The sequence below is a fragment of the Bos indicus x Bos taurus genome, chromosome 15 (assembly GCF_003369695.1).
Source record: "Bos indicus x Bos taurus breed Angus x Brahman F1 hybrid chromosome 15, Bos_hybrid_MaternalHap_v2.0, whole genome shotgun sequence".
In the NCBI taxonomy this organism is placed as follows: Eukaryota; Metazoa; Chordata; class Mammalia; order Artiodactyla; family Bovidae; genus Bos; species Bos indicus x Bos taurus.
The window spans coordinates 62,284,146-62,309,570 of NC_040090.1; the positions used below are offsets into that span (position 1 = coordinate 62,284,146).

General features: G+C 38.6%; 1 protein-coding gene across 4 annotated transcripts in view; it reads right to left on the bottom strand.

Annotated features, from left to right (window-relative positions):
- The window catches only part of SIK2 (salt inducible kinase 2), a 129,758-nt gene that overhangs the window by 31,962 nt on the left and 72,371 nt on the right, over nt 1-25,425 (bottom strand). For all 4 annotated transcript variants that reach the window (XR_003514747.1, XM_027563784.1, XM_027563785.1 and 1 more), the window contains exon 4: nt 11,844-12,005. Coding sequence is in view for 3 of the 4 variants with exons in the window: in XM_027563784.1 (XP_027419585.1) it covers nt 11,844-12,005 (162 nt within the window). In the remaining variant the exon portion in view is untranslated. The remainder of the gene's footprint in view (nt 1-11,843; nt 12,006-25,425) is intronic.

Below are 25,425 nucleotides of genomic sequence, written 5' to 3' on the forward strand. Positions count from 1 at the left end.
TAAACTCCTTGAGAGTGCAGAAAGCGGACTGCAACCCCAGACTCAGCACACTGACAGCCACTCAGTGAAGGACTGCTGAATGAATATGTTGTCATCGTCTCTTTAAAAAGTGCCAGAAGCTGATCTAAGCTTTCCTAAGATGATTTCTTCTTAATAACCCCATAAGGTATCCTTATTCTAGGAGGAAGTGAGGGTAGGATGTTAAGGATCTTGCTAGAAATTATACTAAGCTGCAGGCTTGCAAGAGGAACCAAATCTGACTACAGAGCCTTCACTGTTAACCACCTTTGTGTCCTTCTCTGGCCCAGTGACATGTAGCTATTTTTTGAACAAGTTAATAATTATCAGGCAATGGGAAGACACTTAAAAGTCTTTTTATTTCTTACTGGAATCTGGACAACTTGCTTTGTTCACAGTCTGCAGCTTTCTGCTTAAAGGCACATAGTGAAACAAGGGGTGAGCAAGAGGGATGAAATATGAAAACAGCAGAGCTATGCAGGATTTTTTATCGTTATTTATTCATATGGAATGGGTTAATGTTTCAGCACATCAAATTCTTTCCTTCATCAAACATCTGAGTGCATACATGTGTCAACCATTCTACAAACAAAGAAAGATAGTCTCTCGACAATAGCGAAAAATCAAGGACCCCACATTATTACCTGACTTTTGAAAAGCATTATGAACAGTCATGTGGGCATTCCTCTCTAAACCAGACCCAGACCCAACCCCTGTCCTGCTGGAAAGGAAACCTCCTTTTAGTTTAATGCCTAGTTTAATGTGTTCTCTGATGCTCTGATCTGCAAGTGAATACTTCAAAGATGGCTGCTATTTCCTCAGACATTTTTTTTTATTCTTGTTTCTCTGTCATAGAATGTATGCCATGTTATGATGGATTCGTTTTGATATTATTTAACTTTTAATTCTGAAATAAATTTAGATTTACTGAAGAGTGGCCACAATAAAGTAAGAAGAACTCCCTCTGTCCTTCATGCAACTCCCCCCTCCCGTATTAACATTCCATATAACTATAAATAATCAAAACCAAGGATAACACCGATGCAGCACTGTTAATTAAAACATGGACTTCATTAAGATTTCCCCAGTGTTTTCACTAACGTCCCTTCTCAGTGCAGGATTCCACACTGCACTTAGTTGTCATGACTTCTTCGTTGCTGTTTGGTTGCTAAGTCGTGTCCGACTCTGCCCATGGACTGTAGTCTGCCAGGCTTGGTCTTCTCTAATTTGCAACATCTCCTCAGACTTTCCTTGTCTGTCTTGACTGTGACCAGGGCAGGTCACATATTTTGTAGACTGTCTCTCAGTCTGGGTTTGCCAAGTGTTTTCTCACGATTAGATTAAGATGATTACTTTTGGAGAAGAACATCACAGCTGCTGCTGCTGCTAAGTCGCTTCAGTTGTTTCCGACTCTGTGCGACCCCATAGACGGCAGCCCACCAGGCTTCCCCATCCCTGGGATTCTCCAGGCAAGAACACTGGAGTGGGTTGCCATTTCCTTCTCCAATGAATCAAAGTGAAAAGTGAAAGGGAAGTCGCTCAGCCGTGTCCAACTCTTAGCGACCCCATGGACTGCAGCCTACCAGGCTCCTCCATCCATGGGATTTTCCAGGCAAGAGTACTGGAGTGGGGTGCCATTGCCTTCTCCAAGAACATCACAGAGGTGATGTATTCTTCTCAGGGCTTCATATCAGGGGGAGCAGGTATTATGCCTTAATGACAAGTGGGGTTAATCTTGATCTCTTAAGGTGGTATCTGCTGGGTTACCCCATTATAAAATTATTTTTCTCTTTGAAATTAATAAATATTTAGGAGAAGATACATTGGCACTATATATACCCTTTTCTCCTTAAACGTTCACCTACTAGTTTAGCACTCACTGGCAGGTCTTGACTGTAGCAATGATCACTGTGGTGGTCTAATGGGAAGCTTTTGTTTCCTGTATTCCTTCTACAGTATTAATCACAACTCTCCAAGAGTTGTCCCTTCTTCCCCTCTTATTTATTTATTGGTTAGATCATTTCTTTATTTTTTACAACACTGTCATAATATGTTCATCATAAGTATTTATTTTATTCTTTGGATTATAATTTAATACTGAAAGAAGAAAGCTAAAGTTTAATAGCTCAGTCATGTTCAACTCTTTACAACCTCATGGACTGTAGCCTGCCAGGCTCCTCTGTCCATGAAATTCTCCAGGCAAGAATACTGGAGTGGATTGCCATTCTCTTCTTCAGGGGATCTTCCCAACTCAAGGATCGAACCTGGGTCTCCTGCATTGCAGGCAGATTCCTTACCATCTGAGACACCTTCTGATGCTTAAATAGTTCCAACTTTGGCCACTAGGAGATAATTCAGGTTGGCTCCTGTATCCTTTCAACATACCCCCATCTTTTAAAATTTTCTTTTTATTTTAAGTATTTCCTTATCTTTTGGTACCAGAAGATGTTCCAGGCTCATCTTGTACTTTCCTGTCCCATCCCAGGAATCAACCACTTTTCAAAGGAGCCCTGATTTCTTTTACAGAGAAATGGTATTCAAGAACCAAGACTAAGATCTTGATGTACTCAATGCAGCTGGGCTGTCATCAAACAGAAGAAATATATGTATGAATGCTTATTGGTGTACATACACCCACACCCTATATTTATGTTGATTCCTTTCTATATATATATGTATTAAAAAGAAATGTTAACCTTTGAGTTCATATTGATACTTCTTACTCCAATTCAGGGTTCAGATGAGCATTATTTTGATATTATTTTTATTCATACTTGATTGACTAAACAACTCAACAAAATTTTGAAGGTATAAAGTTTTTTTCCTTGAGGTAATTTGTTATTTGTGTGGGAGTAATTGCTTGAACTCTCACTCATAACATACGTTGAATGTTATGAGTGAGATTTTCAACATTTTCAACATTTCCTGAGCATAGCAGGGAAAAGACACACTTTCTCAAAGAACTCTTAGCTTCAAAATTTTAAGATATGAAAGCATGTTCAGGATGGGAAACACAAGTATACCTGTGGTGGATTAATTTCGATATTTGGCAAAACTAATACAATATTGTAAAGTTTAAAAATAAAATTAAATTAAAAAAAAAAAAAGAAAGCATAAGTTTTTGAAGCAAAATGACAACTAGTCTTTCAACATGGCGTATGAGTTATAATCAAATCCAAACATCATTTAAATCTTGCCTACTTTGGACTAAGCATTACACACTTGGTATTTTTCTATATATTATCTCAATCATGAATGTCCTTACCTTACAAAGGGGGAAACTGAAGCTGAAAGTGGTTAATTGAGTTGCCCAAACTATTTACAAGTGGCTTAACCAGTATTCAAATACAAGTCCTTTGAACTCCAAGCCAGGTGGGTTTTTTTGTTTTTTATTTTTAACTGTATCACCATCACTCTTCAAAGAAGTTTAATACAACTTAAAAATGGAGGTAAGGCTATTATAAAACGTGGGGAAAATCCTTTACATTGTATGGAGATGACAGATTTTCTAATTTATCCCTCTGCTAGCAGAACTTGACAAGTGAGGGCTTTCTCATCTCTGCAATACTGATGCTTTGTTAAAAGCATCCTTAACAAGTGAATGGGAATAATTAGGATGTTTACAAGGCAAATCTCAAATATACACCTATTTATTTTAAAATAAATCCATATTTATTTTAAGAATGCATGACATGTTAAAATAGACACATCTTGTCCTTTTCATCTGAAGATGATTTATGGCATCTTATACTCTGAGGCATATACTCCAAGGTTTTACTGTGACGTTAGCTTTGGGATTTCCTGCTATATCCATATTTTCTCACTTGATTTACATGTCACATAAAATGTCAATAAAGAAAGCATTTGGGGTAGAGTTTCTAACTACAGAGCAGATTAATTACTGTTGACTAGTTCGCTTGGAAATCAACTTGGCTTCACAAGCTGAGTCCTCTATTTATTTATTATCTAACCACTAACAGACCATGGATGTATTTGAAAACAGTATTAGAACTGCTATTATTGTTTTCTGCTTTATATTTTTAAAGTGATTGATTGACCCAAATCTTCCTGATAAGAAAAATCAACTATTATTACTCTTATCACTAAGTTACATAAATTATCAGTGCCCAAACACCATTAGCAAAGGGCTAATGTTTTAGGAATAACAAGGTCTTACAAAGAGTAAGCAACCTGACATCTGGTCCCATCACTTCATGGCAAATAGACGAGGAAACAGTGGAAACACTGACAGACTTTATTTTTTGGGGCTCCAAAATCACTGCAGATGGTGACTGCAGCCATGAAATTTAAAGACGCTTGCTCCTTGGAAGAAAGGTTATGACCAACTTAGGCAGCATATTAAAAAGCAGAGACGTTACTTTGCCAACAAAGGTCCGTCTAGTCAAAGCTTTGGTTTTTCCAGTAGTCATGTACAGATGTTAGAGTTGGACTATAAAGAAAGCTGAGCGCGGAAGAATTGATGCTTTTGAACTGTGGTGTTGGAGAAGACTCTTGAGAGTCCCTTGGACTGCAAGGCGATCCAACCAGTCCATCCTAAAGGAAATCAGTCCTGAATATTCATTAGAAAGACTGATGCTGAAGCTGAAACTCCAATACTTTGGCCACCTGATGCGAAGAACTGACTCATTTAAAAAGACCCCAACGCTGGGAATGATTGAAGGTGGGAGGAGAAGGGGATGACAGAGGATGAGACAGTTGGATGGCATCACAGACTCAATGGACATGAATTTGAATAAGCTCTGGGAGCTGGTGATGGACGTGGAAGCCTGGCAGGCTACAGTCCATGGGGTCGCAAAGAGTCAGACACGACTAAGTGACTGAACTGAACAAAGAGTAAATAAGCTGATCCTGATGATTACTGTCTGATGGGAACAAAGCACATTAGCGAATACTGTCAGAGTGAAACAGATCAAATATTAGCATGCATACAAATCACCTGGGGAACCGCTGAAATGCGGTTCTGATTCAGTAGGCCTGGGGTAGGGGAGTTCGAGAGTCTGCAGTCCTAACAGGCTCCAATGTGATGCTCATGCTGGTCCCCTGACCACTCTTCCAGTAGTCAGGACATAAAGAATAAAACAGAGGTCGTGAAAAAGACACAGAAGATGTTGAACAGCTTGTCACTGTTTATTGTTGTGAAATAGAATTACTAAATATTTTCAGGATTTACTATTTACATGACAAAGACTAAATAGAAGTCATTAGGTAAACTATTTCAAGTCATTTTTTTTAAAAAAAGAAAAAAGTAACCAAGACATTGAAAACCAGTCTTCAGGCTAAGAAAAAAGTAAATGATTTCCAGGAATCAACACAACCCAGGCAACTTTTAATCTCCAATAGTGTGTTATAATGTCTAATTTATAATTTTAAAAATCCTCCTACAGAGAAGCAGATGGCTTTCGTGTTAAATTTATCCTTGTTTCTAAAATTGCCAGTAGAATTCAGATATCCAGTCTTGCTGAAGAGTTACATGTCTTTTGCAGTTATTATAATAGGAGAGAAGAAGACAATTATGAGGAAATGAAAGCTGACAAATGAAAAGTAGCAGAGTGTGGAGCCAGAGCTGACCCACTGCACAAACTGAATGCCAATCAGCCATCACTGACGTCAATGCGTATTTTGTTGCCCACTGGCAAGAGAAGGCCAGCTGCACAGTTTACTGCCAAACATCAGTCACCTCCTCCCTACCTGACAGGAGGACACAAGAACAATCATCACAGCTGACGTGAAATGTGATCCTGCTGACCAGGGTGAGGCATCTGTTTGTCCAGTGAGAGAGTTTAGTGAGCTGAGAGGTGAATTAAACGCTCTTCCTCAGCCCAAAATGGAGTGAGGAGGAGGAAGGAGATGAAGAGGGGAGAAATAAGACAAAAGGAAACAGAAGCCTTTGAGCCACCTTCCATGTTCCAGGCTTAATGCCTGGCCAGGGCTAAGCAGGCTTGAAGGATAAAGACAAGGTCTCACTCTGTTTGCTGATGCAAAGCTCTCTGCACATTTTACATAATACTAGTGGCAGGAGGATAACAAATGGAAGACTTTTAATAAATATTTTACTAACAAAACCTGTTTCAGCCTATCCCACCCTTTTTTGGTTCCAGGGCAGAAAACTAGAATTATATATACAGAAATCTGATCTCCAGTTCTTCCAGTAAGCAGGAAGATTGCTAGAAGCAATCATGAGAGATGATGGGCTACTTATAGATTACAGGTCAGTTCAGAAAGGAAGTATTCCTCTTGGGCTAACGACAAGAGACCCGTGATGCACAGGTTAGACTTATTAGGCTTATTACACACAACTAATTACACGGAAGGTCCCTCTTAGAAAAATATATTAATTTGCATCAAGCAGAAACAATTTAAAATATAAATGATAAACTTTCCTTGTACCTCTGAGATTTGTATTGATAAGACTAAGTCTTGGTAATTAAAAAGACATGGTGAGGGGTTGTATGGCTATCAGTTTTTAAGATTTGTTTTCACACGGAATCAATTATACATTGAATACAAATACCTTTTACTGTTTACATGGTGCCAGGAATTTTAATTAACAATTTATTTAACAAACACTTAACTAGCACTAACTATGTACCAGGCACTGTTCTTAGAAGTGTGCAAACATTAACTAATAACCACTATGAGATATGAACTTCCATCACTCCCTTTTAACTGATAAAGAAACTGAGGACAGAGAGATTAAGGAACATGTCCAAGGTCACGGAGCTAGTAAAGTGCAGAGCCAGGGTTCAAACCCAGGTAGCCTGGCTCCAGAGCCCATAATCTTACCTACGAGCTCCCTGTGTCTAACATTATCACTAATCCTTACAATGTTCCTGACAAACAGATTAATCTCTGTTTAATAGATTTGGAAACCTAGGCTTGGTGAAGTTAAATAATCAGCCCAAGATCACACAGCTACTAAATGGCACAGCTAGAATTTGCACCAGTACCGTCTGATATCAAACTCCACATTCTTTATGTGACGCCTTGTCTGACTTCTGATTATTTTTTGAAAACTTTCTCTGAGTGATTCATACACATTAATGCTTATCTAAGTATTCATTGTAAGCATTTCAGATTAGGAAAGTTGAAAAATAGCATGGAGGAAACAGTACTGCAATTATTAAAACTAATGAAAGCCAAAATTTCTTTGCATTCTGCCTGATTCTGAATGTCTCAACACTCGTATTCTGTGAAGGGTGGAGGTCTCATAATGGAGGTGATGAGCATATACAGGTGTGGGTGAATCCAAGGCTCACCAGTACCTGAAGTCTTTTACCCATTAGAGGAGCACAAAAGAGAATCTGATTTGAAAGCCAAGATTCTGTATTTATTAAAATAAAGCATGTTTGATACTTCCATTCCATTTTCTGTCTTATAAACAGAGGCAAATATTTTAATTTAAACCTAGTTTTGGTTTACACTTCTCTTTAATTTCACTGTGTGTGTGTGTGTGTGTGTGTGTGTGTGTGTGTGTGTGCGTGCGCGCGCGTCTAAGTATGTGCTCAGGCATGTCCAACTCTGTGACCCCACGGACTGTAGCCCCTCAGGCTTCTCTGTCTATAGAATTTTCCAGGCAAGAATACTGGAGTGGGTTGCCATTTCCCACACCAGGGGATCTTTCCAACCCAGGGATCAAACCCACACCTCCTGTGTCTCCTGCATTGACAAGCAGGTTCTTTACCACTAGCGCCACCTGGGAGGTCCAAGTTCAACATAGAGGATGGCTGCTGCTGCTGCTGCTGCTGAGTCACTTCAGTCGTGTCCGACTCTGCGTGACCCCATAGACGTCAGCCCACCAGGCTCTCCTGCCCCTGGGATTCTCCAGGCAAAAAAACTGGAGTGGGTTGCCATTTTCTTCTCCAATGCATGAAAGTGAAAAAGTGAAAGTGAAGTTGCTCAGTTGTGTCCAACTCTTAGCAACCCCATGGACTGCAGCCCACCAGGCTCCTCCATCCATGGGATTTTCCAAGCAAGAGTACTGGAGTGGGGTGCCATTGCCTTCTCCATAGATGATGGCTAAAACAGTTCATTTATTCAGCCCATTTAGTAAGAGATGTTTAGAAGCAGAATAAACACAATGTATAATTTGAGGGAATAATTTTTTTGTACTTTATTCTGAGGTTCTGTAATTTTTCCATGGAGCCCCATCTTTCCTACATGTGTTAAATTTATTTAAAATTCAAGAAGAATCCTCAGAGACCAGAAGATGATGTTTTTAAAGGGAAGCAGGGCAATAAAAAAGTTAGATAAAAAGCAATGGATAAAAATAAGTACCCTGCAGAAATTCTCTAACAGCACTGGAACACACCTACACTTCTGAGGGTGTGTGGAATCCTTCATGATCCTGCACGGCTACCTGTCCAGGCTCTTTTTCTGTCACTCCTCACTGACAATTCCTCTCCACTAGCTCTGGTCTGCAGTTTCCCTACACACCGAGTTCTCTGGCCTACCTGCCTCTGCCTGAAGCTGCCATCCCTACCTCACCTCCTCAGCTCTCTTCCTTTCCTCTCCCTAATCCCATCACAAACGCCTCCCTCCTTAATAAAGTCTTACTAATGACTTTCCTCATTCTTCCAGGCACAGTCTTCTTCTAGCCTCATGGCTTGTATGACAATTATCTTTTTGTGCTGTATTCATTTAAAGGTCTGGTTCTGAACAGATTAACTCCTTGAGGTAAGAGCAGAGTTGAGCTTTTTTGCACTGCTGTTGTTCTTACCTCGAAACACCTGAATTTCTAGGACTTAGCTGAGGAGCATAGTAGATGCTTAATAAACATTTGCTGAAATTTGGGGTCAATGGTGGTGAGGGTGACAAGAGAAAAAAATGTGGGCAGGAAGGAAATCTGAATGCTTAGCTAAACTGCATGTACATGTTTGTGTGTGTATCCACTTGTGAGACACAGAATCAAGGACACCAAATGTATAAATATGCAATGATAGAATCCAAAATTCAGTCAGTGAGTACTCCCTCAGGAGTAACTGACAAACCAAGCTGGTGAGCTGCAAGAAGCACAGATACTGTGGTCACAGAGACCAGGCTTGAACTCCAGGTCTGCTGCTTATTATCTGAGGCATCTTGGCAAGTGACTTAATCTCTCTTGGGTTTCAGCTTTTCGTCTAAAAACCGGCAATAGGTACGCGGCTCCTAGGGTTGCCGTGAAGGTTAATGGCACAAGTGCACAGCAGAGCGCCCGAGGACAGCGAAGGCTCCGTAAACGTGAGCGGTTACACGAGCCTCACCAGAGGGAACAACTGTAGGTTCCTGACATTTTACCTGTCTTCCAGATGAAAATGAGAGGATTTTGAAGTTCAAGTATTCAAAAATAAAAACAGCAAAAACAAACAAATAACCAGATTTCACATAATGACAGAAATACTAAGTTTATCTACTTACAGGTCAGAATTACAGAAGACATTATTATAGCCAGGCAAAACTTGGTTATAACCTTAATGGAATATTCTGCATATTCTGGTTGCAAGTTTCTTTGGTGCTCTATTTTGACATATTTGTGACAGAGCACTTTGTAATTCCTATAATATATGACTCCCACCTCTAACATTTCTTTCTCTGCCTGAAATGACTCCCAGAACTCCTTTAATAAAGGTATTGTTTTTTACAGAGTAAAGAACTCCCCCCACCCCAAAAAAAAGAAAAAAAAAAACCAAGAGCCTTCTCTGACAAGGACAACTTTGGGGCAGCTGATGCTTTCAAAGAGAAGTAAACAAAAAATTCCAGTGGTTTGCACTACAGAAGGTTTGCAAAAAGAAGTGAAATGAATGGGACCAAAGGAAGGGCCAAAAGAAAAAAGGAAAAGTGGGAGAAATGAATGTACATTATAAATTACAGAACCACTAATACTGCATTTAAATTACATAAACACTAATACTACATTTTTTTTAATACTACATTTTTAAAACAAAAAGACAAATCAATACAAATCTTTATATATATATAATGGGAATGTAGCAAATTAACGTAAAAATGCTGTCTTATTTAGGCAATTCTATTAGAGGAAAAAAATCGAAGACTACAGAATGAAAAATCCATTACTCCCTGAAAGATACGTAACAGTGGCATTTAATATTAGCTATTAAAATTAAAGTAAAATAAGTAAAAAAAGTAAGTAAAATTAATTTGTTTGCCTTCCCTAAATGCCCAAGACAAAAACTGATGATAAATGGCATAGAAATAGGCCAGCTAAATGCATGAATCAGAGGCTTCTCACTTCTATTTTATACCACGATGCAGCAAATTAAGGCATTTGCTTTCTCCCTAAACTTAGTCCAGTGGGTACCCACCCAAGTTAGTCATCCACTTCTTGCTCAGCTTCTCTCGTGTGGATGTCTGTCCCTTTTTAATGAACCTAGGACAAATCGCCACCTCTTGCAACTTTGCTAAACTTTTGCTTTGTGCCCTTGATGCTCTTCCAAACTCTAACCGAAACAAACCTCTCTCCTTCCCACACCTGCAGACTCTGCTGCTGCTACTCTGGTGCATACCCACATTTTCTTAACTGGACAAATGCATCAGATTCCTGATTAGTCTCCTGCCCAGCCTCACCCACATCTGCCACCTGTCTGCACTCTGTGGCCAGAGTGAGACATCCTTCTAACACGCAAATCTGATCGTCTTACCCAGTCCCGCTCCATCCCCACACCACACGAAAAGCTCCAACAGGCTATGCTCCCTATTACCTGCAGAATAAACTCTACCGTCTTTTTCATGGTCTTCAACACTTTTTTCATATTCTGACCCTTGCCTATCTGCTCTTCCTGTATCAACCCCCCATGCCTACAGATTTTTTATTTACCCAATAGTGAGCAATCATTCCCCACCATTTCAATCTCAATCCCTTTTTCTCTCTTTTACCTGTGACATTTACACAGTTGGCCTGCCTGTCTGTAATATCTTACTTCTGTTTATCTCCCTGGCAAGCTTCTGACTCATCTCTCAAGCTTGAATTCAAGTAGTTCCTTCTCTGTGCAGCTTCTTGATTTCTTAGGTAGACTGATGTTCTGACACCTATACTTCTACTGCAGTCTGTACATACAGTTTTGGGCACTTATCATGTTGTATTTTCATTATTCTTACTTCTCCACTAGGCTTTTAAGATCACAAGAAATGACTTTTTGATTTGTATCCTCAGTACCTAGCATAGCACAGTACCTGACACATAAATACTTACTGACTGAATGAGAGTTTTGACCATGTGAATAAGTAAACTTGGAATATAAACTATAAAAGTCTTTGTTAACTGTGAAAAGGGTAGGAGGAAAACTAGCAAAAATAATCTTATTCTTCATGTTGTAAATCAAAACTCCACTGTATCAGAAGAAGGCAAGGTGCTTCTGTGTCCCCAGCACTCTCATTCGCCTACGGTCACCTCCTTTGTCTTATTTCTGTCTGCGACCTCTCTCCAGCCACTAGTCATACTGAAGAGAGCAGGGCAGAGCACCAGCAACCTTCGCTGCTCCTCCAGCCCCCTCGGCCCCTCCAAACACTCACACTCTCAGCGGAGCACCACAGAGGGGCCTGAGCACAAACCAGACTGAGGATGCAAATCAGACCCCAGTCGGAGTCCTGCCATGCTGTGTGTTCAACTTATTTCCCTTACTTTTCTTTTTTTCTCTTTTCCCCCTTACTTTTCATTACACGTAGGACTAAGGAACAGATTAAATACACTCTGAGAGGGTGTGACGTCCCAGGTAGGAGGGCTCCTGAACCTCTGCCTGCAGGTCTGTTTGCACACCCTGAGTGCTGTGGCTCACGTCTGACCACGTCAGAGCCAGCAGCGTCCCAGTTACCTGCTATCTTGATATTCATGTTGTTATCCAGCAGGAGATTTTCAGCCTTGAGGTCACGGTGCACAATCTGCCGACCATGACAGTAATCAACAGCAGACAGGATTTGCCAGAATTTGCGCCTGGCCTCAGATTCATTTAACCGGCCATGGTTAGCAAGGTAGTCTGTAAAAGGAGAAAGAATTTAGAATTACTCATACATACCAAAAAAAAAGAAAACAACCCACTGTTAGTATCAGGATTTTTTTTCCCCTCAAAAACTTCTTTTAATAATGAGAGTTAGGGTTGAAGTAAAATAGTTTCCAAGTTCCTTGTCCTGAGAAAAATAATTCCAAACATATTTCACTGGAGTCTGGATAAGTGGACAGAGCCCAAGACCAGACAACAGCAATTGGCATAATACAGCATAATTCAAAAAGCTTTTTTAGGTTAAGAGGTACAAACTAATATGTACAAAATCAATAAGCAACAAGGACATATTTACTGTACAGCACAGGAAAATACAGCCAATATTTTATAATAATTTTAAATGGGGTATAATCTGTAAAAATATGGAATCAATATGTTGTACACCTAAAACTAACAATATTGCAAATCAACTAGACTTTAGTAACACAACACCGTAAATCAACTATACCCCAATAAAAATTAAAAATAAAAAAACTGTACTTCAATTTTTTAAAAATGCATTTTAAAGCCTCAACATTCTCTTTGCTCTTTGTAATAAATTTTTGAATACTTTTCCTAACCATCTTTTAAAAATAAAATTTATTTAAAACAAAGAACATAAATAAATTCTCGAACCTCTCATCAGACAAGGGATATCCTTCCTTTAAACAACCATTTGTGAAGTTATTGGACAAACCATCTGTAATAGAAGATATAACAGTCCCTGGAAGTAGCTTAAATAATTCACACCTTGTTATCTTGTTCAGGGGAGCAATGCTGATCTACCCTAAAACATGCAGACTTGTTCTCAAAACCATGTCCTCTAAACAAGTATACTTTGCAAGATACATTAGCACTTTCTATGCAATATTATAATATCTATTAAAGTATTTTATTTGAAAATTAATTCTATATGAATTCAATAAAACTAAACATTACAACTTATTCAAGTTTCACCTGAAGATCTGAAAGGCCTCTGACATGATCTTTTCAGGAAAATGGGGTCAACATAAAACCTGAAAGGCTTTTCAGTTTAAGATTTTTTCTGAAGTTAGGAACTGTATGAGTGCATTAATATTCACAGTCATCGTCACGTATTTTCTGCTCTAGGCTTTGTGGTTTTACTGGTTTTCTAATTCCATCTTTTTGGCTAATGCCATCCTCAATATTTACTATAAAGTTTACTAACATTTGTATAGCACTTTACAGTTTATCAAGCATGTTCATATCACAGTATTTCGCTTAATCTTCCTAAAAGTCCTCTATGATAACTATTACTTGAATTCCCATTTTGTAGATGAGGAAACTCAAGGCACCAAGTAATCTGGCTGAATTCAGACAATTGGTAAATGCGTGGTTGCTCTGGTACTAGAACCTTTGAAAAACATTTTTGAAAAACTGTATCAAACTTCTTTATTAGCCTCCTGCTAAAGTCCTAACTATCCTTTCAAAACCCTGCTCAAACGCCACCTTGCCCTGAAAGAGCCCCTCATCTCTCAGGTGAAGGAGTGAAGTGAAGTTGCTCAGTCGTGTGTGACTCTTTGTGACCCCATGGACTGTAGCCTACCTACCAGGCTCCATCCATGAGACTTTCCAGGCAAGAATACTGGAGTGAGTTGTCATTTCCTTTGCCACAGGATCTTCCCAACCCAGGGATGGAACCTGGGTCTCCCGCATTGCGGGTAGACGCTTTACCGTCTGAGCCATCTCTCAGGTGGTATTTAATAATCACTCTCCTCTGGACTCCTTCTCACTTATAACGCACTGTCTTGTACTTTCATTATCTGTATGTATAGCATAAACATCTAACGTGCAGACACATGCAGCCCTTATTCTAACACTCTGTGCGTTAGAAAATAAAAGATCCCTTCATTTAGGCTTCTTGAAGATAGACCCATATCATTCTCTTCTGTACTCCCCACATTGTTTATGGCACTACGCACAAACTAGCAGAGGTAAAATACTGAGTACACAGCTGACTAAGGTCTTAATACAGATGGTATCATGAAACGTTCCAAAAACAATATGATGAAAGTATGGAGCAGGAGTGCTCTACTCTACATGCTACAGGCTTTAAATGTGAGTGAACTTTTATATATTTTTATATATGTACTGTTAACAGACTGAGATGAGTTTGTCACAACTCCCCTCTGCCTTTATAGAGCACAAAGTAGCCATTCATACTTGTAAGAGGGGAAAAAGGATCACTTAAGAACAAATCTGTAGACTTTTGAGCCAAACTGTCCAAACTATCATCAGAGTGACTCGAAATACATTGGCAAGTGAACAATGTGCTTTCTTTTCATAATAGTAAACTGGAGCCTCATTTCTCTGGATGAGCAGGGACATAGGTTAATTAAGGGCAAATGCAAATTCCCAAGGGGAATGCAGTATGCTTTATGTAGGGATTATCTTTTGACAAGTTAGTTATAACCTTCCTAAGAGTCTAGATAAATGCGACTTAAACTGTATCACTAAATGAGACAACCTTTCCACAGACAAATGACTGACTTTTCCAAATAGACAGAATTTCTTCCTGTTGAAAATTCTGAGTCAATGTGGATCAATGGAAAAAACTTTTTTGGGATTTTTGACAACAGAGAGAAACTTAACAGATGCAATATGAATAAGTACATGTAAATATATGTAGAAAAATAACCCAAACTATTGCCTACAAAATGAGTCCTGGGATGCACAATAGAATCTACAGTAACTGATGGTTTTTTGAAGTGATCAGTCCAAACTGGAACTACTATAGCCAAGGGGGTTAAAAGGCTTTGTAGCTTGGCAGGAAGGGACTGTCTGTAAAACAAAGTGGGGGTATATCCAAAGCTACAGTCATCACATGTCAATAAACCTATAACACTGTGAGAAAAACGACAACACTCATGTTCCAGAGAGTAAGACACCATTTACAGAGGTGGAATTTTCACTTCTTAAGCAAAAATCTCAGCAAGTATTTCAGCATATCTATGCTCTTCCCTACTCTTTATGATTTCTGCAGTGGAGACAACCCCCAGAACTAACCCCCAGAGATCAGAAAATAACCAAGGTAAAAACCCGTGACTGCAAATTATCATCCCCATGAGGGGCACTGTTATCAATCCAACTCAAATTAATGCACAAGGTTTAAAGATAATATGCAAAAAGCACGCATTTCAGATTAAAAAACTACTTAATTATGGTTACAGAAAAAACTTATAAGTGAAATAGGAATTCTCTCTATGAACTGCCTACGTATTTTTGAGGAAGGGATAGTTCTAAAAAATTCTTTCTTATGTTTACATTTGTTCTGATTGTTAATTTTATGTTTTTTGGTTTTAATAACAAAACTTTAAAAAGTACGTATTCATTTGGCTGCACCATGTCTTCACTGTGGCACGTGCAGTCTTCAGCCTTTGAGCACGCCGGATCTTTAGCTGCAGCCTGTGAGACCTAGTTCCCTGACCAGAGGTTGAACCTGTGCCCCCCTGAGCTGGGAACAAGGAGTCTTAGCTACTGGACTGCCAGGCAAGTCCCAACAAGCCCTTTTAAGGCTATATTTTGTATGTGTGAAAGTGTTAGTCGCTCAGTCATGTCTGACTCTTTGTAACCCCATGGACTTTAGTCCACCAGGCTCCTCTGTCCATGGGATTCTCCAGGCAAGAGTACTGGAGTGGGTTGCCATTTCCTTTTCCAGGAGCTCTTCCCGACCCAGGGACTGGACCCAGGTCTCCAGCACTGCAGGCAGATTCTTTACCACTGAGCCACCAGGGAAGCTATTCTTCCTTGTGATACGGTTTATTTCACACTCCACCAACACTGCTTTAATGTCCCTGGAAACTTTCTCAGCTTTCATCTCTTATGACCTTTCAATTATTGGTTTATACTTAATTGGTTCCCAAAATAAACATCTCTTCCTGTTGATTCTGTGTTTGTCTGGTTTTTCTCTGGCCTTTTGCTGTTCTTTTCCTATGCTCCTTCCCTCATAGAATTAATCTAAACTCTTACCTTCGTAGGGATAATCTTTGATCTGCTTCATTCTTTTTTTTTTTTAATGTATTTGGCTTCGCTGAGTCTTAGTTGTGTTATGAGATCTCTTAGTTGTGGCATGTGGGATTTAGTTCCCAGACCAGGGATCAAGTCTGGGCCCCCTGCATTGGGAGCAAGAAGTCATAGCCATTGGACTACCAGGGAAGTCCTGGTCTGCTTTATTCTTAACTGGATGATTTTAGTTTTCTTTCACATCCTTCTCATTTATTGCCAGTCTCCGGGGTACTTCTTCAGTCACTTCAAAATATGTTCTAACATCTGACCTGGAATTTTCTGGTCACAAATTCTATTGAGAAGCTAATGAAAATTATACTTACATACAAAGACACATGTAAAATTTTATGTGCAATTTCAAGGGGGTCTATAAAATTTAATTTAATCAAAGTTAGGAAATTCTTCCTTAAGGGATTTCATTCCCTGATTAGAACTTCCTCTAGATCTAGCAAGGGGCTTCTCTTGTGGCTCAGCTGGTAAAGAATTTGCCTGCAATGTGGGAGACCTGGGTTCGATCCCTCTGTTGGGAAGATCCCCTGGAGAAGGGAAAGGCTACCCACTCTAGTATTCTGGCCTGGAGAATTCCATGGACTATACAGTCCATGGGGTGGCAAAGAGTCAGACATGACTGAGTGACTTTCACTAGATCTAGCAAGCACATTTAACCTTTCAATAACTAACACAATTGTGGACCTACACAGATTTTCTTTCTGCTACTGTGGTGTTATCAAGACTGAGTTCATTTTTCTTTTTATAAACTTCACTACCACCTTCTAAGTCACTATAACTATCATCTTACAGTCACTCAACCTCAAAATTTCAAGCATCATCTTCTACCAACCCCTGAATTAAGTATAGCTAAAGCCCCAATTGGGCTTCCCAGATTGTTCAGTGGTAAAGAATCCGCCTGCAATGCAGGAGCAGCAGGAGATGTGGGTTTGATCCCTGGGCTGGAGAAATCCCCTACTGGAGGAAATGGCAACCCACACTAGTATTCTTGCCTGAAACATCCCATGGACAGAGGAACCTGGCAGGCTACAGTCCATGGGGTTGCAAAGAGTCGGACACAACTGAGCGACTGCACACGCGTGCACACAAAGCCCCCAAAAGTAGGTTTCAAGATTTAAGTTTTATATGGTATAATTAATGAAAGTTTTCACCTTGCTTTTATAGGAGTCTAGATTTCATAGCACAGTGCATGACTGTGCTCATATATGCTCAGTAAATCATAGCTGCTACCATCATACATGGTTGTCCTCATCATCACGACCACCACCTCACGTGGCACCCCTTGTTTTTCCCCTGGGATAAGGAGCAGCTTTCCAAGGCTCTTATCAGAGTGGAGAAACCCAGTCAGGTGACTCTTCTCAAATTTCAGGAGAGTCAGACTCTCTGAATGACTAACTTTAAGCTTAATGCTCTTCCCCCAGAAATTATTAGTATTCCTTAAAGCTGGAGCTGGGTAATAGACAAAAAGATTAATACTTTATGCAATTACATACTTAATGTTATGCTAAAAGGATTTAATTTGTAATTTCATCAGTCTGTAATCTGGGAGTAAAGTAAAAATGTTGATGCCAATTTAATATTCTATGGTGAAATAGCCTTTAAAAAAAAAAGACAAAAATCAAACGACCTCTGATAATTAAATCCTGGTCAGACATTCCTAACCCACAAATTTACAGAGACTAAATCTGAAGACAGATAGTGTTTTATGGAATCTGACCATTATGAATCCTGAAGCTCTAATAAGGTAATCAAAATTGGTTCATTTATTCTCTTCAAAATACTCTGAAGATCCATTATCTTCAAGCCCCATATTCAAATCTTTATTCATCTTTTTCTCTAACATTCCTTTCCTTTAATCAGTACAAAGTATTACTATAAAATAAAACCATCTCACTATAAATTAGGATGCTGGTCTTTGTCAATTTAGTCTGTGCTGGTTCTAACAATCACTCTTGGATAAAATATAATTAAGAAAGGAAGGTCCATTAAACAGAAACCTGAAAAACAGTTTTTAGCACGTTAATACACGTACCACTTTACACTGGTAAACACTAACAGAAAACAGATTAGTTGTATGATCTGTATTGAATTAGGATAACGAGGGTTATCCTAATTTAAAATACTAGACTATAATATTATTTATACTATTAAACTACATTAAACTTTTAATGTAGACACATTTATGAATATGAAACTATAGATTTTAAAACATTTTGCTTTTCTCTGTCTGTTTCTGTAAGTACATAATCATTTCAAATTGGGAGTTTGTCAAAAATTAAAGGAAATTGTTGCTTGTGGTATACTCTGGCAATTTAATTGTGCTTTCAGCAATTTCCCTACATTAGACTGTTTGCATCTGTTCCTCAAGCTATGTGTAACTACTGAAACAAACCACAGTCTTCTGAGAAGTAAGATGAGCTTTTAGTTACAGAGCTTAAAGTTTTAAAGATTATTTACAATCAGCTTCTTTGACTATACATGTAAGTTTTGAGGGACAATTAAAAGCAAATATGGTCAAACTTTTCTAACGTTATTTGTAAACCCCACAGAGAAGCCAACAGATGGTGATATCCGATGACAGTAATGGACACAAGCAGATGACTTCAAAAAATTGTCCTATCTTTAGAAAAATACATAAGTAAAATAAATTTCTGATTTCCTTGTACATAGGAAGACATCAAAATATAGCAGAAAAAGTTATGGAATCAGACAAGCCTGATTATGAATGCTGTTTCTACTTTTCACTGCTGAATGACATTGGACAAGTTATTTAGGCCCCTGTCTACTCTGACTTTTCAGTAATAAATCTCAAATTTGTTCTTTGTGGGAATGTCCTACCTTACCTGCTCCTCAGATGAAGTCTAACTTTATAGCATGCTATGCTGTGCTATGCTAAGTCACTTCAGTCGTGTCCGACTCTGTGTGACCCCGTCGACGGTAGCCCACCAGGCTCCCCTGTCCCTGGGATTCTCCAGGCAAGAACACTGGAGTGGGTTGCCATTTCCTTCTCCAATGCATGAAAGTGAAAAGTGAAAGGGAAGTTGCTCAGTTGTGTCCGACTCTTAGCGACCCCATGGACTGCAGCCTACCAGGCTCCTCCGTCCATGGGATTTTCCAGGCAAGAGTACTGGAGTGGGGTGCCATTGCCTTCTCCGAACTTTATAGCATAGAACCTTTTTAAGAGTATTCTATTTCCATATCTATTCTAGTCTATTGATTTCCATCTATACACAGCAATTTTTATCCTGTTGTATGAAAACATCATACTCTCTGCTGTGTCTGATATGAGTCTAGTAGTTATGACACAAAATAAGCTTTAGAAAAAAATTGTATTTCCAGTTTTGAAATATTTAATAGAAAAATCAAGAAAGAAGACTTGTAAAAATAAATATATACAAAGAACATGATTTGGGGTCCAGTTTCCATATATGTATACAGATCTTAAAAAAGCACACAGACACATCTCAATTATGAGTCAGAAAAAATTCAATCGCAAAGAACAATGAAAAGTCAAAGTATTAGTTGTTCAACTGTGTCCAATTCTTTGCGACCCCATGGGCTATAACCAGCCAGGCTCCTCTGTCCATGGGATTTCCAAGGCAAGAATACTGGAGTGGGTAACCATTCCCTTCTCCAGGGGATCTTCACAACCCAGAGATAGAACCTGGGTCTTCTGCATTACAGGCAGATTCTTTACTGTCTGAGCCAGCAGGGAAGCCCAGGAATAATGAGCATAGTAGCATATGATGACATGGGCCCTCAATCGTACTGATTCTTTTCAGATCAGTCTTGAAGCACAATGCTTTCTCTCTCATAGAATCAAATTAAGGAAGAAAGTCACACTTTATTGTGAGTTTAAAGTAAACAGTCATCTGTTTATTCATTCACTCAACAAACACCTTAGTGACCTCTTTGTGTCAGCCACTACGTCAGCACTTTGACCTCATGAAACTTTTATTTGGGTGAAGTAAACAACAATAAATAAGGAGATAAAAATTATAATCATGAAGTATAATAAATGCCAGAGAAATAGGGTGACCCTCTGGAAAGTATCTGGGAGAGGCTATTTTATACAGAGTGATCAGGAGAGGCCTTTACGAGAAGGTACTATTTCAACTCGGGAGAAAAGCATTCAAGAACAGAAGAAACCAATCCAAGGCTAAGTCATAAGACCAAAGAAAAGGAGAAGGCATAGGAGGAAACTGAAAAGGCAAGGTCAATAAACAACAAGATCCTACTGTAAGGCACAGGAACTCTGCTCAATGTTATGTGGCAGCCTGGATGGGAGGGGAGTTTGGGGCAGAATGGATACATGTATATATTCCCTTTGCTGTCCACCTGAAACTATCACAACATTGTCAATCAGCTATATTCTAATATAAAATTAAGAACAAATCACAACGAAAAAGAAAAAATAAACAAACAAAAAAACAAGGTCAAACTCAGCAAGAATTTACAAGCCTGAAGAGGGTGTCTATATTTAAAATATTGGGAAATTTTTAAACAGTTTTAAGTAGGTGAGAGACCTGACCTAACTCACAATTCAGAAGCACTTAAAGATAATCTGAAACTTTGAACTCTATGTTAATAAGCAATACAGTTCCATCAAGTAAAAATTCAAATAAAAAATTTAAGCACCCCTATGGGAACGATCCTGATGCCTGATGCAAGAGCCAGAAAGAAATAAAACTCAGTCCCTAATAATGCAAACAAATTTACAATACACATGAGAAAAGAAGGTTAAATAATAAAAACTAGCTCTTCAAGATAATAGATGTCATGAGGTAATAATACTGGCTTACAGATGTTAAGATGAGATATTGTATAAAACATTATAAAGACTCTCAATACAATTTTAGAGCAATATCTGGTTTTCTTACTGATTTTGATATATGCAGTAACATTTCATTAACTGTACCAGAACTGCTTTTAAGATGGCATTTTTTTTTAATGTCAACTGAAGAGCCTAAGAAAGTGCCCAGACTCATATTTAATACTACCAGATGATGATGTCATCTCAATGGCATTAAACATTCCAGACAATTCCTTAAATAGGTATTTTCATCTCACCTATTTTTATCATCTTTACAGGACCTCAAGGTCTGTTGTGAATTATTTCAGAGTAATGAATATGACTGGACGGATAAATGAGTCACTCTTTAACTGAACTACTGATGTTGTATGCTATTTACCCAATTTATGGTAGTGTTATAATAATATTTATAAATGCAATCTGGTCACACTTCTAACACATTCTTTACATAGATAAATACATCCAGATAACTAGTTTGATATGCAATTATTTCTTAAGAAGGAAAGAAATACAGGCTAAAGAACAGGCTGTGGTTTACCAAACCATGCAATTTTTAGGAATTAGGATTTAAAAGCCAAACAAACAGAATAAGATGCAGATGAAGAAGGGAAAAAACATGTTAATTTTAATATTTTGGTTTCTGTATATACATACTCTAAGGACACAAGGTTAGCACATACTTGAGATCTAAGATATTGTTGTCATTCACTCATAAATCAAACAGCAAATATATTTATTTTTTTTTTCACTGACTTCTTCAGGTGAATTGTGAGTGGAAAACAATGAAGCCAGGCTGGATGGGTTCATTCAGAAATGTACACAGAGAACTCAAGACTGTAGTTTAAACTGTGCTGGAAAAGAACAATTTTTCAAGGAATCTCTCTCAATAAAGTTAGTTACAGAGCAAATAAAGTTTCTTGGGCAGACAAGTTCAGGAAAAGTCAAGCCCCTTAATTTATCATCCAGTGGCTTGACTATGATGTATGTTTCCTGGGGTCTTCCACAGGTAAGTAATAATGACATTGTGAAGTCACTTGTCAAAGAGGAGAAAGGAGAACAGTGAAAGGAAAGAACTATCTGGAAAAAATGAGACCCTAGGTACTTGATGAAAGTGAAAGTGGAGAGTGAAAAAGTTGGCTTAAAGCTCAACATTCAGAAAATGAAGATCATGGCATCTGGTCCCATCACTTCTTGGGAAATAGATGGGGAAACAGTGGAAACAGTTTCAGACTTTATTTTTTTGGGCTCCAAAATCACTGCAGATGATGACTGCAGCCATGAAATTAAGACACTTACTCCTTGGAAGAAAAGTTATGACCAACTTAGATAGCATATTCAAAAGCAGAGATATTACTTTGCCAACAAAGGTTCATCTAGTCAAGGCTATGGTTTTTCCTGTGGTCATGTATGGATGTGAGAGTTGGACTGTGAAGAAAGCTGACTGCCAAAGAATTGATGCTTTTGAACTGTGGTGTTGGAGAAGACTCTTGAGAGTCCCTTGGACTGCAAGGAGATCCAACCAGTCCATTCTAAAGGAGATCAGCCCTGGGATTTCTTTGGAAGGAATGATGCTAAAGCTGAAACTCCAATACTTTGGCCACCTCATGCGAAGAGTTGACTCATTGGAAAAGACTCTGATGCTGGGAGGGATTGAGGGCAGGAGGAGAAGGGGACGACAGAGGATGAGATGGCTGGATGGCATCACTGACTCGATGGACGTGAGTCTGAGTGGACTCCGGGAGTTGGTGATGGACAGGGAGGCCTGGCGTGCTGCGATTCATGGAGTTGCAAAGAGTCGGACACGACTGAGCAACTGAACTGAACTGAACTGAGGTACTTGCTCAACTATTCAGAAATCAAAGAGGACAGTTAATTCAGTAACAAACTGACATTACAAAGTTGAACTATTTCTGTGGCAGATTTTTGTTCCCGTATCTTTCCTTCACCCCTGTAAAAAGATTATATGTATCTATCCTCTCTGCCGTGTGCTTCCCAGTAGAATAGATGCTATACATCCTCGCCCTATGGCCTTTGTGCTTGGTCATGGGAAAAGTGTGTGGTCTGACTTGATCCCATATGTTTCTACCAAGTGTCACGAGAAGAGCCTCAGAATGAGAGACACTGAAGCAGACTGAACCCAACCTACAGCCTGAAATAAAGTGACCCCAGCTGACCCACAGACAAAACACAATTGTTGATGTAAATCACTGAGTTGTGAAGTTATGTAATATTATTATAGCAAAAATATGACTGATAAAGTGTCCAGTATTAGAAAAGAGAATTTGCTCAGCTATAAAATGAACTATAATTATACAAGGAAATCTTTTGAATACTTTTGCCACAGAATTTATGTAACATTTTGTTTCCTATTATATGTACACCCGTATTATTTTTACACATCTGAATGATTTTTTTAGATATCAAAACCAATTTGATTCCTTCTGAAGAACAACTGCTCACGTAGACTGTCTTAGTTATTGGCTCTGTTATATAAGATGATGCAAAACAGACTAGTCTGGTTTCCTGGCAGAAGCATGTCACGTGATCATGTTTTCCAAGCCAGTCTGCCCATTATCAGCCCCCAGCCTTGCCCACTGCCTCCTCCTTCCAGATTCAGCGCTGGGTAAGGGGGACAACTGATTAGACATGGTTCTGAAGAACCAATTACGATTCAATTCCAAAGGAAGATAAAACAGACAGAGGGGTTACTTAGGGCTATTCCTAAGTCAAGGAAGTAATTAAAGAAAATAGCACCGAAATGGACATGCACTAATGCTGAAAACACTGGACTCTACTCTCAGCTCTTATGCAAATCACTTAATCTTTCTAGGTCTCAGTTTCTAAACATACTTAATACACAATATAATTTCTAGGGCTGCTTTTTATTTTGTTTCCAGTTTTATTAAGATAGAATTGATATTCATTATTGTATAAGTTTAAGGTATATAGCATAATGATCTGACTTACAAATATCATGAAACAATTATCAAAATGAACTTCCATCATCTCATATAGATACAAAATAACAGAAACAAAAAATAGTTTTTTCCTTGTGATGTGAACTCAGGATTCACTCTTAACAACTTTCATATATAACATACAGCAGTGTTAATTATATTTATCATGTTGTACATTGTACCCCTAGTACTTATTTACTTCATAACTGTGAGTTTGTATCTTTTGACTGCCTCTAAGGCTGCTTTTTAATTCAATATTAATACTTCAGTAGATATCAACTTTGTGTAAAAATGTGACTTCAAATTTCCCCCTGGTTTATTTATTTAAAAAACTTTTTTGTGGTAAAACACACGCAACAGAAAGTATTGTCTTAACCAGTTTTAAGTGTACAGTTCTCTCTTGATTTTTTTTTTAGTTTTTAATTGGAGGACAATTGCTTTACAATGTTATGTTGGTTTTTACTGTACAACAATGTGAATCAGCTGTAAGTAACCCCCTTGGTTTATTTTTATAAAATCTTTTTCCTTGTAACTGATGGTATAAAAATCCTGAGGACTGCTATTTTAGGGCTGGAGAGAAGTTAGATATATCAGGGATGTGGAAAGGACAGAATCCTAAGTGGAGATGATTCGAGAAAACAGATCAAATCCAAGACGCTCACAGGAAAGATAAAAGGTAAATGGTTAAGGTTTGGGCAGTATTCAGGGGTCTAATACAGTCTGGAAAGCTTGGATCCCTACTTCTGATAGTTTCAGATAACAATATCTGACATTTCATAAAGCTGGTAGTACTTTGATTCCTGGGTTGGGAAGATCCCCTGGAGGAGTGCATGGCAACCCACTTCAGTATTCTTGCCTGGAGAATCCCATGGACAGAGAAGCCTGGTGGGCTACAGTCCACAGGGCTGTAAAGAGTCAGACATGACTGAAGCAACTTAGCACGCACGCAGTGTGCCAAAACAAGAGTACTCAGAGCGACAAAAACAATTAAGGCCTCTAATCATGTAGCTAATTAATAAATGTTTTTTTTTTTTTAACAAAAGACAAGAAGCTGTAAATGCTTATGAAACCTACTGGTTTTAAGAATGTAGTGGTGAAGATCCTGAATAACAGAGGAACAGGAATAGTCTTGAGCAAAGTTCTCTCCTGTGGCCTTTGAATGATTAATATTCCACAAGGGACATGACTTCATAGAGTTGGGTGTGCAGATTCAACTCTAACATTTAATGATGTCTCCAGGTGGTTTAAGTGGCTAGCCTTGTGTTATAGGTGTGGCTAACCATAAAAGAGATCAGCATGGGTTTCTAATCATGACTATTAGGAAGACCAAACATACTATTATCACGTACTGCTGACATACAAAAGTTTAAGCACTCTAAGATACAATTTGGTACCATTCTCACTAATCCAAAAAATTTTATTACAGTCAGAGTTTAAGCTAATAATGGTCAGAACTACAGAGTTTAGAAGAGTCTGCACTCTTCTCAAAGCTCCATATCCACTAAAGTTAGAACATGGTTCCACGACTTGAAAAACACTAAAAGTCCTTGTATTCTCTCATAGGTGGTGTTCATGCATTTCAGAGCAAGAGTTTTCTAACTACCTTATTGTT